Source organism: Sparus aurata, chromosome 21, assembly GCF_900880675.1.
Source record: "Sparus aurata chromosome 21, fSpaAur1.1, whole genome shotgun sequence".
Taxonomy (NCBI): Eukaryota; Metazoa; Chordata; class Actinopteri; order Spariformes; family Sparidae; genus Sparus; species Sparus aurata.
In genome coordinates this window covers 21,066,033-21,083,007 of record NC_044207.1, presented here as the reverse complement: position 1 = coordinate 21,083,007, position 16,975 = coordinate 21,066,033, and the positions used below count along the sequence as shown (strand labels likewise).

At 42.5% G+C, this 16,975-nt stretch overlaps 1 protein-coding gene across 5 annotated transcripts in view; it reads right to left on the bottom strand.

Annotated features, from left to right (window-relative positions):
• cacna1eb (calcium channel, voltage-dependent, R type, alpha 1E subunit b) overlaps nucleotides 1-16,582 on the bottom strand; it is a 64,976-nt gene extending 48,394 nt beyond the window's left edge. For 3 of the 5 annotated variants that reach the window (XM_030402444.1, XM_030402447.1, XM_030402445.1), the window contains exons 1-3: nucleotides 16,070-16,581; nucleotides 12,688-13,141; nucleotides 5,276-5,545 (exon numbers count right to left, since the gene is read on the bottom strand). In XM_030402444.1, the coding sequence (XP_030258304.1) occupies nucleotides 5,276-5,545; nucleotides 12,688-13,109 (692 nt within the window). In that variant the 5' untranslated portion in view covers nucleotides 13,110-13,141; nucleotides 16,070-16,581. Of the gene's footprint in view, nucleotides 1-5,275; nucleotides 5,546-5,650; nucleotides 6,417-12,687; nucleotides 13,142-16,069 lie in introns of those variants that run through there. The other 2 variants (XM_030402446.1, XM_030402449.1) reach the window with 2 other exon arrangements.
• Nucleotides 16,583-16,975: the final 393 nt, after the last annotated feature.

Genomic DNA, 16,975 nt, shown 5'->3' with positions numbered 1-16,975 from the left:
TTGGAAGCAATCTGTGAGAGAGATTGCAGTATCCATGGCAACCTGCTTTTAAAAAGTCCTTTTCATGAAGAGAAAACGAGAGCAGGCTTGCAGAGAGAGAGAGAGAGAGAGAGAGAGAGAGAGAGAGAGAGAGAGAGAGAGAGAGAGAGAGAGACAGCACTGTGAAGTCACCTTGGCCTGACTGGTTTAACTACACAAACTACAGCAAAACAGTTGTCATAACTCCTTTCACCGCACACAGCCACAGACACCAAACACAGACCACGGGCTGTCGATTCCAGTGTTCTTGTAAGACAAAACTCTCGTCTTCATAGTGTCATGTCTTTGGTGCTAAAGAAAAGTTTGGGCTTCATAAAGCAGACAGTTGTGAAAGTCTAGATATTAAAGCAGGAGCGACGACAAACATTTGTTCATTCAGTTTCAGCATACGGAGAATGGCTGTGTGAATGTTTTAACGCTGAAACAATTATTCAACTCAAAAATTAATAACAAACAAGTTTGATAGCTGCTTGATTGTTTGGGTCATATTTGAAGAAAAAATACCAAATGTTTGGATTTTCGACTAGATTAACAGTTAAAAGTAATTGACTTTAGTAATAATCAATTATTATCAATCAATGATTAAAGTAATAATCAATAGTTGCCTCCAAAAAACAATGCAGGAGCTGCAGAGAATAGAGACAATTGTAAACATGAAACATTCTCAAATGCAGCCCCAGTCACCAGAATAAAATGTTGGCATGTTATGTTGAAAACTCTTCAAATGTATCATATCAACATTTCCCACAATGTGTGTCACATTCAGATTACATGAGCTGACTTCCATGACGGAGACGGTGGTGGAACACCTGGGCAAGACCGCTGACGTTCCAACATTCGTAAGTGTGAAACCACAGGATATTTTTTGAGGAGACATCAGACATTTGCCAACTGTTACTGGCAACAGAACCTGGTATTTTAAGCCAAAACATCATGTTTTTTTCTAACTCTAACCATGTGGTTTTTGTGCCTAAAGAGACAACATAAAACTGAAATTGAACCTAAAGAAACATAGAGTTGCAACTTTTTAAAGTTTCTACATCTAAATACTTGTGGTTTGCAGGAATGTAGACTGCCAACATTTATTTTGGCTATTGTGTTTGTGGTTTCATAATGAAATAGAGCTGGATGATATTGCTTTAAAAAAAATATTGTAATGTATTTAAGCTATATCATGACACTCGACATAGATTTTCCTATCTTGAAATCTTCTTAAAAGCACTTAGACTGGAGTGGAAGACAAAACAAACACCTCAATGTTGATATTGTGACACTCTGGTGAGATCAGAAAGTTACATCACTTTCTAAACTGAATATTTTTGGATACTATTCGGCCAAAACAACAATGTGATGTCATTGCCTTGGGCTTTTGGGAAATGCTGATGTGGATTTTAGAGATCACACGATGAATGAAAACTATCGGCCAGATTAATCAACAATGAGTTGCAGCCTTAGATCACAAATCTGCCAATCCAAAAAAGAACATGAACACGGCTCCTGACACATTTCTGACTCATTCGTGCAACTGCAATTTTGGAAACGAGATAATTTTCTCTTGCACATTTCTATTTTCCTGTAAGCTTTAAAGTCCCCCCTTACTGCCATAATCTCATGCATCATTACTTTAATTTCTCAAAAGTAGCATCTACCCTCCTGCAGCTGAAACATCTGTATGTGTGTGTGTGTGTGTGTGTGTGTGTGTGTGTGTGCGTGCACGTACTGGCCCTTCCCAGTACAGTATATGTGTGTGTATGTGTGAACTGACATGCAGCGCCTCTGACTATATTTGCCCCAACACTTGTATGTGCTTGTGACTTTGAGTCCCTCAGAGTTCCCATGAGGCAGCTGCTTCTTGTTATTAATTTTCCCTGCCTTGAGAGAAATGGGGTCACTGACTCACAGAGGAGTGCTGTGATGGGGGCCTCTGGGACCCACACTGACTCACATTGACAAGTCCACGTTGTTGCCATTGAAAAGCAGTTGAAAATAGCTAAAGTGGGAAATACTTCATGAGCGTCGCCCACCCTGTTACTACCTGTTACATGTGTTAGACCATTTAGGATGAATCACAAAACCAATTCACTGCACAAACCGTGCTTTTGTTGCATTTTTAAGATATGCAGATATATTAAACTGGCTTCTGAAGCAGCCATTGAGTGTCGGAGTATCTTTATCTCGGCTCTAATTTTCTCCTTCTTCTCTTCTCAGTTTCTTATGATCCATTCAATGTTTTTCACTTACTGATTGATTGTTAAAGGATACAAAATCATCCTTTGGTTTAATTTGATGTAAAACTGAGCAATATTTTAAACCAATTGTGGCTGCAACGTTAATTAATCAGTCAATAATCTGTCTATAAAATGTGCTGAAAAAAATGAAAAATACCTCAAACACTATTTCCAAAGCCCAGAAGTGTTTGTTTTTCTCCCAGCCAACAGTCCGAGACCCAAAGAGATTCTGTTTATGCTCGAAAAAGACAAAGAGGGAAAGCAAAGAAAAAATAATTATCCGTCTGTCGACTGCTGTACGAAACTCTCCTGAGATGCGCAGCCCACCGCAGGCAGCACTAACTCTACATTTATTTTGTCAAAGTTACTTTCCTAATGTAGCTGTGACAGTAATAAATGGAGTGTGATGGATTACATCACAAAAGAAAGCTTTATGAGGTCTTGTGTCATATGCAAATAAATGGAAACTAATGGCTGTCTGGGAGCCAGGAAACATATCTAAAAATCTGAAACTGTACAGCTATCTGTCCGAGGATAGGGCAGATCATTTTATCTGTAAGAGTTGATCCATTTTTCTCCACAATCACACAGCAATTCTTCCATTGCGGCTTTTCCATCTCACCTCCATTACATTAAACAGCTAAGGTGTCCAAAGAAATTGCTAACTTTAGTTTACAGCACTACCATCGGTGACGGAACGTAATCCCAGTGACATTTGCAAGTTGCCCTGCAACAAGTAGCTTTCAACAAGCTGTCATTACTCATTCGTGGGGACTCGCACTTTGAGAAACTACGCGCTAGAGCAACAACAAAGGATTATTTTCACGGATAATCTTTTCTGGTGAATCCTTTCTATGTTAATCATCATATCTATCATTTAAACTGTACAACAGTACAACACAGCCCACTAAAGCCCCTTAACCCTCCTAACCTTAACCCACAGCACAAAATACCCACCCTGGTTTCTCAAACTCCGGGGTTACATCCTCAAATGTCTTATTTTTTCGTCCATATCTAATACACAACTTGGTATTTTCAACTCTCCTCTAAAGCACTTCATAAATGCTCGGAGTGGGTGGCAAAATGAAATATCACAATATGTTTCACCGTCTACCTCGAATAGGAGTTTCATGATATACAGATCCTGATGATAATCCTTCGATGTAAAAATGAAATGTGTTTAATATCGTGATGACAGTATTCGATAACGTACCTCTCTCGTTGCAGTAACTAGCTCGCCACTACCACATTGACGAGGGCAAGGCGCTAGCCATAATGTGGGAGAATATGATGATAATATCGTTATTGTGAATTATTTGGGCCATGATGATGGTGTAGTGAAAATCTCAATATCATGAAAGCCATCACCTCAATATCAATATGGCGACAATATTGTAGGGATGACTATTGATACTTCCACATTAACACGGTAAGATTTCTGATCAATAATCATAGTAATGGATATATAAGACGAGTATTAGAACAAGCAGAACAGTTTGGTAAGTTCAGAAAATTACTGTAATGCAGCCTTTAAAAGCAGGAAAAGACAACACTTATGCCATATCATCATCATGTATAATATAACCAAAATCTAAGTCAATATATAGCCTCATGTCACGATAATGATATATTATCGATATACTGCCCAGCCCTATGAAAGGGACAAAGAAATATATATTGTCAATATAGTTGCACATTTTGTCAATCAACTAATCAACTAATAGCTGTGGCCTTTAACTCCATGGTGCAGAGACCTTGACCTACATCAGCCATTATGAGTCCCAGCATATAGTAAACTTGTGAGAAAAGCCATACAGTAACACTCCAGTCTATTTCTGCAGGAACATACAGTCAAAGAAACACACTATTGCTTTGAATTCATCTGAATCTGTATTTCCACTTGCAAGCTCAGAACTTGGACGCTAGGTGCAAAAAAAAAAAAAAAAAAATCTGGGTCTCGCCCAGTCAATACTCTGACATGTGCTGCTTTTACAGCCCACGATCCGCCACAGTACTACTGGCCAGCTCTCTCCCACATACCTCTGCCTCTGTGATACCGACAGTCACATTTACAGTGCTGCCGGTGGCCAGCTAGTCTTGACCACTAGCCCCACTCCCACACACCACACAGAGCCTGTGGTTAGGTAACAGTGGGAGACTGGCACGCTGCACTGCAGGGGGGTGTAAGACAGGAGGAGCTGTGGGTAGATATGGCAACTGAGGGATGTTGTTGAGCTGATTATGCTCCGAAAACGTCAAAATATGTACGTGATTTATCACTTTAAACGCAGTTAAGGTAAATCAAAATACAATTCCATGAAGGGGGGAAAGAGCAGCACTCTTGTGTTATTGATCTGTGTCTACAATACATATATTCGCTAGATAAAAAACTTCCCTGCTCGGGTTGTTGTTCTTTCGATCCTGCAGAAGTTGAGCAGAAAAGAAACTGTTTGGCTGCAGCAGGAAGCAGAGAAGCGCTTGCCTGGTGGATTTGAACTGACACCTACTCATGGCCAGGTTCATATTCCAATGAGCACTAAGGCAGCAGAGATGTGCCTACATGCCACCCCCACAGTGAGCTGAGCTGCGTCTAATGATCACCACATGCTAACTTTCTGTCTTCTGCCAGCACCGGAGCACATGGATGAATCGCAATCAGGGGCGAGTTACTGATCAGAAACATGAGTGGAGGGTTGAAATCCAGGCTTGTGGTGGTGGGGGGGGGGGGATTAGTGAAAGGCGAGTGGACATCATGGAGCAGGTTATGCAGATAATTTAAGAAATCACTAAGGCAGATCTCTAGATGTGAAAAGGCATTTAAAACACTACAATGGCACTTTTAAGACATGATTTTAACATGCAGGAGTGAATGTGAAGGTTCACATGCTGCCTGCAGCTGTCCATGGTGCTGACCTGACGTCAGCCCAACATGCACTCTCTGTAACAAACTAAGGAAAAGCAAACTTAACACACAACTTTTAAAGGTTATCACTAGTATGGAAGGATATGGCCATTCAATGATTCGCCGTGCGTATTTCCTAATGATGTTGTCCTCTGCGAATATGAAGAGCGACCTGTTGACGGTGAGGCAGTTCTGCCGGTGGGGGACGGGGTTGTACAGAGCCATGGTCCGGGCCCGCTGCGCCTTTGCTTGTTTCATAGAAGCCGTGAGTTGCGCCGCCGCTGCGTCCTGGCCGTCCGCGCTGCCGCCGCGCTCCAAGTCCCCATCCCCGGCGTCCGCCGTTTCGGGAGCGGACTCGTCTCCAAACCGAGCCATTCTACAAAGAGATGAGGAGACCACCCGGCTTAGATAGAGTGTTTTTATTCTTACTACAGGACTTCAAGCAAAGAAAAAAAAATGTGATGTGAAAAAAAGGGTCCACCTTCAATCCAGTGAGAGCTTTTCTAACGCCAAGAATTCCCTCCCAAAAAAGTTGCAGATTCCTATCACTCCATATCCACGAGAAACAAATGGTTATATCATTCAGTAGGATTAGATTTTAACGCCGCAAGAAAGCTCAGCATCTCCCGTTATCCCATCTGTTTATCAGCGCGTAAAAAATCAGCTCTGGACAACTTTTAATGTGTAGCGCGTCTCAAAGTCAAGCAGCGGAGGGAGCTAAAAGAAAAAGAAGAGGAAGAAAAAGAAGAGGATCCACTGAGTTTATCTCTCACTGTTTTTTCTCTCAACATCCAAGCTCGTTCTGATCTGCCTGATCGAGAGCTACTCTGCGCTCACGAGCTGGAGAGATCCGGGGAAAGTCTTCGCAAACTTTACGCATCTTCTCGACCCGGCGAACTTGTCAAAAAAAAAAAAAAAAAAAAGAGAGGAAGGTCTCGTGTGTGGAAAGGAAGCCCGTTTAACACCTCAAGATCAAAGTTCTTCGCAAATCTGCCCGTGGAGTTATTCAATGAGAAGCCGAAAAATGTGGCTCGAATCGCCAGATCAAGACGGAACCTTACAAATCTGATCACCTGCTGGAAAATGATCACGCAGCCAGGAGCGCATAAGCAGCCCGGCACCACCCCCTCCCTTCACCTCCCCTTCCCACAGTAATATCTCACGATGGCGATTTCGAAAAATGCATCTGAATGAAAGCCGGTGGAAGAGGAGGGACGTGCATTTTGTTACCATAGCAATTAGAGTTTGCTGAGGATGAACAAAAACAGTTTTGAGAGAGAGAGCGAGAGAGAGAGAGAGAAAGAGAGAGAAAGAGAGAGAGAGAGAGAGAGAGAGAGAGAGGAGCCTATATACAGCAGGCTGTGTGGGTTCAAAAACAATTATGTAAAGATGTTAGTGGGTGCTGTGGCAAAAAGAAGGGGATGTGAAAATACATTTAACACTGGTAGGAGTGACAATGCACAGGAAAAAAAAAGAAAAAGAAAAGGCAACAAGTGTGTGGACAAGAGGACCTAAAGGTGATTCATATATGAACAGAAGCCTGACTCATTTCCCCCGATCCAAACGCCATTTGATTAAGTCAGACAGCATTGCCATATTTTCATTAATGGAGACAGACTATTAAAACATTTAAAAACTAGGCCATTGTGCTAATACTGGAGTAAAAGTCAGGAGTAAAAATAGAGCATGAAATAGATCTTAGGGCTGCTCCCTTTTTGAGGGAGAGGAGAAGAAAGCAGGGTCTCTTTCGCACTCAGTGCCATAAGTGAGACCTCATTAGGCAATTGGGCTCTCTCACTCCATCTGCTGCTCTCCTCCCTTCCCCACTGTCTCCCTGAAGATGACCACTTCAGCACCCACCGACACTGCTTTGATTTCTATCGCGTATTTCAAACCCCCGGGTTGCTCTTTGTCGCGTCAGACAAACGCAATTAAAATCCAGCACAGCAGCAGCATCAGTCCACTTGAGATCCTGACACAAATTATCAGCGTGCTGCTTCTCCTGTACCTCCTCCTCCTCCTGCTGCTGCTGCTGCTGCACAGTTGTCATCCAGGCAGCAGCAGAGGCACAACGCAGGTGTCACAGTGTTGTGCAGACGGGGTAGGGCTCAGACAGGGGATTGAGGACGCAAAGCCAGGAGAGAGTGACAAATTTATGCTTGGCAAACAAGTCGAGAGATCTGGGGGAGAAGGAGGATTAAAAAAAAAAAAAAAGAAGAAAGAAATCGATTTAACAGGATCTATGAATAAGTCCCCAAAAACTCAGCTCTGTTACCTCCTCTCCCTCTAATCTGCATGAGGCAGGCGGGCGGGCGTGTCACCCCGTGCGGAGCAACAAAAGGCTGACCTACTGAGTGCAGAATGTAAAAATAGCAGGACCATATTGAGCGATGTGACAGATTTGCTTACAGATTGTTTACATCTGTATATCTGTATATTGAAAAAAAGAAAATCACACATTCATCTCCACTTTTTTAATTAAAAAAAATGTGGTACATCATTACCAAAAAAACCCCATGATCTACTTGTCTAATGCCCAACAAAAATATTTGTCCATCTCTGCAAACAGCACATATCTGTCTCTATCTCTGCGTCGCTCGCACTCTCTTTTGCTGTTGTTTCCATAGCGACATAGCTCTCTCGAATTCATTTCTGCCAACAAAAGCCATGTTGCACAATAGAGCTCTTCCTACAGAAATCTGTTTCTCCCAACACACACCATTTCTCATTAGTTCAGTTTTTATTAATTTCAGCATTCCTTTTTTATCATAATTTGGGGGGTATTTGTCAGAAGCTTGATTTAACTAGTAACTCCATCAATTTCACGCATTGAAGTGTGTTTGCAGGTTCTTGGGGAGCTGGACTGCATATGTGTAAAAAGTAGTGTAAAGCCTTTTGTGGCTCGAGAGGAAGCTGCACGCAGTCTGATCAATTGTCTCCGGTGATGTCACTCAGAAGTTGCATTGTGGGTAATGTAGGCACACTCCTCTTGCAATGCTGTTGGACTCATCGTGGAGAGTTAAAAAAATAGATACAGTAGAGCCAGAGTCATCGCCTTTTCATATTCCAGGCATTCTTCCTTCTTTTCAAAACATGGTGACTACATTACCCACAATGCCATTGAGCCCCTAGGAGACTTAAAAAAAAAAAAGCTTTATACTACTTTTTCACATATTCAGTAGTACTCACTAAAATTGGTAGAGTTACCCATTAAAGAGGCACTATGTAGTTTTGGAGAAGAAATTCAAACTCAGCATTTTGATATTTACATAATTAATGAGGTAATAATACAGTCTAATAAACAAGATGTTCTCCGAGGAAAATAAGTTTCTCAGAACACTGTTTGAAGCTAGAAAGGTGGCAGGGTCCGCCAAATACAAACAATGTAAAACAGTGTGATATTTTGTTGTCCTTTAAGGTCAGTTTGTTTATTCTGTTCATTCAGTCATTTATTTGGACTAATTTAATTGGACTATACTTTCAGTAAGTAGTAACACAATGACAGAACGTGTAACTATATTTCTATAATAATGGATCTAAAAGCAAAAATCTCAGAGACCCCGGGATATGATAAAGTCATGAAAATGTCCTGCAGTTTTGCATACACCATATAATATACTAAATATAACCAGCCCATAACCACAACATTGTCAAAACAAAAAACAAAAAAATTCAACCAAGTTTCAACATATCTGCTGTTTGCAGAAGCATACATTGCCAACATTATTCTGGCGATTGGGTTGAAATGTCCTCCCTTTCCAAAGATGTCCTCACTCTGTTGGTTCAAAACTTCAAGTCCTCACTATGTAGGAGGTGCATGTACACACACACACAATCACACCTCCCCTCCATCAAGGTCATTGTACATCTTCAGGAAGGTGACAGCCTCCTGCACAGCACCGTCACTACACTGATTATCGATTGTGTTGTATGTATGACCAGATGTAGTGTGCTTTAAGACTGTTTGGCTTTTGTGATGCTCTTGCTCACAGCCTACTCAAAGCCTTCTAAAAATAGCTGCGTGAACTGTTCGCCGCAAAAGTAGAAAAGCTAACATCGAACCGCTTCAATAAAATGAATTTAGCAACTGATCACAGGGTACATTAGTGCCTTACATCAGGACAAGAGAAGTGCAGCAGTAGCTTGCAATTCGTTTTTTTTTTACGTCCACAGTCCAGTGAAATAACATCTTATGAAATATCATATAGGGGAAGACGGATGGAGTGAGGCTGCAGGTGACATGCACTGTGAGTTAAAACGTTAATGGGCGTACTTTGTGCCAGAACTCTGAAGAGCATTTATATAATTGCAGACAGGCTTTCATCCAACGTTGACTGGAGTGGTTTTAGCATTTTATTTTTCTCTCTGTTCCCTAGCAACAGACATCCTCTAGTACTGAGATATGTCAGATTGATTGGACCAATAACTGGCGCTTATATCACCGCACATTACCTTGAAACACGTTTAAGTCATGGCTGTGGTATCAGAGCCACCTTACAGCCCTGCAGATTTGCATCGAAATAAGATCAAAATGTTAAAAAAAAAATTCATCTGTGAAGCTGAAGTTTCCGTCGCGAGATAAGAAGGTTTTCTAACTCTCTGAAGTCATTTGTAGAAATGTAACTTCTCTCGTGATTTTGATCTTTTTTTTTTTTAAATGTCATCATGCAGTTTTGCAAAACATCATTCATGTCTTAGTGCAGGAGTTGTGCAGGAAAAGTCAACAATGTCCAAACTCTGCTGCTTAGCTCTACAGACATCATGCTCTGCCTCCCTGCTGCTCTTCTACTTTGATTCCCTAGCATCCCCTAATGGACAAATAACCACAATACATGTAAAGTAGAGCTATGAAATCAATGATCTGCTCTTATCCTTTAGTCCCTCATTGATTGTTTTGCACTTTTATGTGCTATAGTTGTTATACAGTCAACATTTACAGGTTGAAAGTAAGAAAATACTACGTTTTGTGTTTCTGTGCTTGGACGAGAGAAAAAGATGAAAAGCCGGAATGACAGAATGGCAATTCTCCGTATGACAATACACCAGTTAAGTTGATGTGGAGTGGGTGGTGGAGGTACAGTAAAGAGAAATCAGGAGATAGAGGAAGGAGGAGGAGGAGGAGGAGGAGGCGGGAGGGGGCTCGATGGTGGGTTGGGGGTTACGCTGATCGAGTGCCACTCCACATTCGAGTGGTGGGAAGCAGATAATCAGAGCGATGCGGCTCCAGAGTTCAAAAGTTCACGCGCAAGCACCCTCAGCGCCGCCATTAATAACGCTATCCAGTATCTGATTACAGTAAACTGCCGCAACAATGTGACACAGGCATTAAAAAAAAAAAAAAAAAAATCAACTGATGAAAGCAGTGGGAACTGATTTGGTGATTCATTGGTGGAACTACAACAATGCTGGAGACAAAGGCCTCAGCGTATGTATCGCTGCTGAAATAAGCACTTCGTAGCTAAGCAACAAAACAACCATAAGAGAGCTATACTTAAAATACGGTAATTGTTAATCATTTGAACCCTTGAACTTTGAATATTGTGGAATTTTCTGATCACTAGAAGCACAATGGGGCAATGTTTATGAGAGTGGGTCACAAGGACACGGGTGAATGATGTGGCACACAGTCCCGTCCATGGCTTGACATTATTCCACTAATCAGCGATGTAGAAATGTTGCAACACGCCTATGAATGCACATAAATGTAAATGCAGAATCTAAAGATGTGAGGTTTTGGTGTCAGAAGCTTTCTGGTCAGTCATGTTTTATTAGGCTTTGGTAGCATGCAGGTAAACAGTCCGTCTGAAGAGAGAAGGGGGCAGAACACAACAATGATTTACCTTGTTATTAGCCATTTTTTTTAAAAAAAAACTATCCATTCTACATTTACCCAAGTGCAGGATGAGTCATCAATCGAGAGTCTTCGTTTTTTCGGGAAAATAAAAAATACCTAAAAATGTATTTTTTTTGCCATTTTGGGGCCTGATACTGAAATATAGACAAGGGATAGAGCAAGATGTATGTGATAAAAACACTAAAACATCAATTTTGACTTCTTGGGAGCTTTAATTTTTTTCAATAAAGGTTCACTTTGTAAGAAAGTTGATTTTTAAGTATCCTTTCCAGCTCTTCGCATACTAAAGCCTTAAGATTGAAGCTCAGGAACAACATATTTCATATCTTTAAAAGCCTCTGGACCTTGTTAAACATTCAAAGTAAAATTCTGCAGTTTCACATTATGTGTTTGTGAAAATGGGACCCGCTGAAAAGGTTCAACAGGTTGAGCAGTTATATCGTATAATGGTGTTCATCCTCCTCCATGGTGATTTATCATCTTTAAACTAGAGTCAATAAACTTCTTTCTTACAGATTGGACCTCTAAACAAAAAAGCAATCCATGAGTTGAAAGCAGCATGGCCAACCCTCTCACATCATATAGTATAACTAGACTGACATTCCAAGTTAAACCCTAAATTGGTGTGTTTATCTCTGGCCACTTGGGGGCAAGACATTGAAAACAAAAAACGGACATATCATCTTGTAAAGGTGTGGTGACGTTTGCCACAGCTGACAGTTGTTATTTACACCTGGAGCACGATTACCATTCATTTGGATGCGTTTTCTCTGTGGGCATTCTTCACTCGAGTGAGCTCTGTTCTCAGCCCCAACAACTCTTCAGAGAAACATCAGGCTCTTTAGCGGCTCTGTGCCATCTATACTATAGGTAAAGTAGGTTTATCTTTCCATTTTTGCAAAAAAGATAAGAAAAAACGAAAAAAAACATCTGCCAGTTGTGGCTGTAAACGAGGCTGATGAGAGCTGTGAGAGAGAATCAAAAGAGTAACACTGCAGGCCATTCAACCAAAACAATGAGCTGAAAGAAATGTAAAGGCTCCGTATATCTGCCGGCTGATAAATCTTCGTGGGCTCAAAATGTGACCCATTGTTAATTTACAGTAGACATACTGATCAGTGCAGCTTTAAGTTTGTCAATCGTGTCAGAAAACTGTTTGTACTGATGAAGCTACAGTATGTCACAAATCCAAGAGTCATTTTCATGATAGACGGTTTGAAGCAGCATAGCAGGACAAGAACAGGTGTAATTAATAACATTAACGAAGGCTAGACAGAATTGAGCCATCATTACTGTTATTAATTACACCAGACGAGTCAAAGTGTCTGCAGGAAAAAAAGGTTTATCGACTGAAATGTGGAAATGTGGACACTGTCACCACTTCAAAGGGGAAATTCTGCATCCTTTTGCATCACTTTTGGCACTGTTCCATAAAATGCAGCATGACATATTTCATATCTTTAAAAGCCTCTGGACCTTGTTAAACATTCAAAGTAAAGTTCGAGTCGATAACGGACCCGCTGAAAAGGTTCAACAGGTTGAGCAGTCTTACTGCATAATGGTGCTCTTACACTGATGCTTTCATCCTCCTCCATGGTGATTTATCACCTTTAAACATACAATTTAAGAGGAATCATTTGCCTCTGAATCTCTTTTATACTCACTCCCACTCCTTCCTGCGGGCCTGCGGCGTGCTCTGGATTTTGTGCGCCTGGTGCGCCATGATGATGTCCTTCTGCTCCACCAGTCCTCCCCGCCGCCGCTGCATGCCATGGGGGCTCAGAGACCCTGAGCCCTGATCAGACGAGCCGTCATCCTGACCACGAGGAACATCAAAGCTGGCTGCTCGAGGGGGCAGCCCCAGGTGCTCGGGGACGGCATGAGGGACCTGCAGGGAGCTGGAGCGGGCTCCTTGAGCCAGGCCGGGGCGGGGGGTGGAGCTGGGCCTCCTCCAGGGCTCAGGCTCGGGGAGGGACAAGGAGGACTGGATGTGCCTGTCTCCATCTGGACCACAGCTGGATGGAGAGTGGCGTTTGGGTGTGAGGGAGAGGGAGAGGGAGAGGGACTGGTCTGATCTGGTAAGCATCTCTACAGAGGAGTGGCTGTTTCACCATAATGCTACAAAAAAAAAGAGGTTAGAGAGGTAGAAAAATTCTGAGCGAAAGGTTTTTAACACACTCATGAACACAGCTCAGAAAACACTTCACATCCTCATCACATACACATATGTCCCCTCTCTGTTTGTCTATTTTGAGCCATGATGATAGTGGCATGGCTGCAGGGATGGCAATATCAGTCAGGTGGTAATCAGAACAAATTATCTCAACAACTACAGGATGGACTGGTCATGAACTTTGTAAGGTTGTTCATGGTCCCCAGAGGATGACTCCTCGCTCAACGTTGACTCCCAGATATTGTGCATTAATGACTTTGGTGATATTTGTGGCTTTGACTGAACTATTTTACCGAATGACTGAAATAACAAATATCTGATGGATTGGAATGACATTTGGTTCAGACGCTCTCGTCCCCTGAAGAATGAATCGCAAACATCCCTTCAGTTTTCTTCTACCGACATCATCAGATCAAAATATCAGTTTGCCTAACACTTAAGTGTTGGGAAAAATACCTGAATAACATCCGCTGGAGCGGACAGATGTGTCTTTAGTCACAGGAAAAAGATGTAGAAGAAGAATACAGTTGTCAACAAACCATTTAAAGAAATAAGTCCACCCAAAAGAAGAGAGAAATCAGTTATTATAAAGACCAAAAAAAGGTTGTAAAAGTGCACCACCTGTCTGAAGATGGTGCACAAGCCTGACCAGGCGTCGAGGGTAAAAGTAATATCTTTTCAAATCAAACTGGGATCTCGGAACTTCTGGAAACTTAGATTATGCCACATGGAGCTGTTTTGTACGTTTCTACTGATCGACTTCAGTTGTTTAGGAGAATGCGACTCTGCACTCTGTTTTGCTGTGAAGCTCATGAAATGTTTTCTGGACTATTTTTTGGGCGAATTTATCCTTTAACAGTTGCTCCTGAATCACTTTGCAGATGGTTGTTGCATAATGTCCGCTGCCGTCCTTCAAAATAACATGTAATGCAAAAAGTTAAGCTGACTTATACTACTACTACTCATGATTTACTTTGTGATTTAATAATTGGCGTAAAAAAGGGTTAATATGAGACACCCCAACAGAAAGTAGCATCTCAGTGAGATAGAGGCGACTCTTTTTAGACACTTTTCCACCTGTTCCATTGGCACATATTCGCTGACTTACTCACAAGCAAGTAACACCTTGTTTTTTTTGTTTTTTTATCAGTCTTTCCACTTTTTGAAGTAGCATTTTTTTTCCCCCGGCGTGGAATCTGTGCGTTTTCTCTCTTTAAAGCAAACCGCAGGGTGATTATGGAATATGGATGAGAGACACACAACAGATATACTGACGGTTCCTGGAACGAGAGCTAGACTCTCCTACGTAACAACGCGTCTTTAAATTCAGAACCAGTGCCACCCTGTTCGACTCCTACTGTGTGATCTAAATGATCAGCTCAGCCAGAAGGGATCTTTTGATGCTGGCAGTGCTTGTGACAGGAGGGAGCAAAAAAGCTTTGAATCAGCAGCCGTGCAGAAATAGCACCAGTAATTGTACTGGTGAGCAGAATAAGACTTTGTTCAGAGAGTGGGTGTCGTAAAAAGTAATGAGGACACATTAGGGGAGGTGAGATTTTCCTTTCTGACCACAGTTTAGAGACTTTTCTCATCGCTCTAATCTGCTCCTCTATGGTTCCAGCCCTGTTCAAACCACCACCCTCTTGTTGCTGCTGCTGCTGCCACTTAAGCATAGACTTGTGTGTTTGTGTGTGTGTGTGTGTGTGTGTGTGTGTGTGTGTGTGTGTGTGTGTGTGTGTGTGTGTAACCGAGACAGAAGAAATATGAGGGAGATGAAGTGGCAAGGCTGGAAAAACTGCAATTTTTTTTTTTTTTTTTTTTTGTCGAGGCGAGCCAGTCGGAGACAGACGAAAACAAGGCTGTTTCCACTGAGCCGCGGCTGAAAGGAAGATGACTGAGTGTGGGAGAGCTGAAGCAAAAGGCGCAGTGACTCACTCATCATCAGCAGGGGCCCCTCAGACATGAACTGGACACAGTCTGAAGCTCTGAGCTCTGCCCTCGAACGCAGCGCTTTGCCCCTGAAAGCGCGCGAGAAAGGCTCGCAAGGTCAGCGCGCGCATTTTTACGCGGGTAGCTCGACGCGCACGCTCCGGCACGCGGGCGGTATTCTTCTTCTTCTTCTTCTTCTTCCTGCCTCTGGTTTTAGCTGCAAGTTCAAAGTTCAAAAGATATGTGATACCTTTAATTGCCAGGTGGGTTTTTGCAGATGGAGGCTGTGTGGGGGGAATTAAATGTCAAGGCACTCAAACAGGCACACCTTGGAGAGACGCAGCGGCAGCGGACGGGCGGTGTTGAGGGTGAATCCACGGCGCCTGCGTTACTTAGACAAACAAATGAGATTAATCAGGTCTGATTAGAGATTTAAAAAAAAAAAAAAAAAAAAAGCATCTGTGTGACTACAAGAGGCGTCCACCTCGTTTGTGTGATTCATTAAAGTTAAAGGCACCCTGTGAAGACGCTCTGCCGTTTTTTTGTTTTGTTTTTTTCAAATTCAGACCATCGCACTGTGATCTCCTTCGCTGTTAATTAGTGCAATCTTCAGCACCCCCCTCTTCTTTCTCCCTCTCATGTGCGCGCGTCGGGCTGCAGGTCCGCGATGGTTTGAGAAATACACTAAGTGGGCTGCGATGCTAATTAGGATTGCTTTTCTTTATTCTGGTGGAGTTAAGTGTTTGACGCAAATAGTGAACAAAGAGAAGGAGAAAAAGAAAAATACGCGGAGCGGCGGCAGCTGTTCACAACAAGTGGAAACAATAGATGCTAAAAATATTCACTGCGATGGGGGGGATGAAAGGGATGGATGAGGTGCGCGAGACAGGAAGAGAAAAAAAATAACAATATCAATTAACTAATGACATGATTAATGAATTTACCTTGTGGCGACGCGCGCTCCTTCATCGTCAACACAGATCAGATCAGATCAGATGAGATCAAGTGGTATCCTTCAATATTCTCACTCGATCCAAGTTGAGCGCGTCTTCTTCTTGGGTAGATTCTGCGAGGATTCCTCTGCGCGCCGATCACTCAGTTTCTGTTTTGGCTATAAATTCCCGCGAGCCAGAGAGGAGAGAGCTCAGCTCACATGAACGTAAACAGGCTCGGGGACCGGCGAGAGGCATGGAAATGATCCCAATCATCTTCACGAGCCGGCGGCGGAGAAGTGAGTCACTTTTATGTGGGTCAGCATGAATGGCTCCCTCCTCCGAAACTTCAAATCTCGCAGACTTGTAATTTGGATCCTTTTTCCCTCCGCTCTGAGGAGGTGATGCACCTTGTCCCGAGGTCCAGGTGAGTTTCAGACGGAGGAGGGTGGATCAACAGGTTCCGCACGCCGCTCGGATGAACCGGTGAGACTGCTGAGAACGCAGACACACTGAGCTCAGACACGTTTATCCACTAGATGGTGGACTAAAGCTGCGCACCTGACGCCCAGCGGGGCTCAGAGGAGAGGGGACCGCGCTGGCATCAGAGATGGACAGGTTTCACCTTCACCTCCGTTTGACTGGGTCACTCTGTGGAGACCGTGTCTGTCCTCAGACTCTGCAGAAAGATGACACCTGAAAAACACCTGAAACATTTTTCTCACATTTTACAATAAATTTGATCATAGTTTATACTTTTGTTTATATTTTACAATAAAACAACAGGTTATTTGAGCATTCACTGCCTCTTGGGACATCAATTTAGTCAGTTTAGCATCAGTTTATTTTACATTCCAAGAACCACAGTTGTCCCCACAGTCATGTATAGAAGGAAAGTGCAGTATTTTGTTTCCAAAC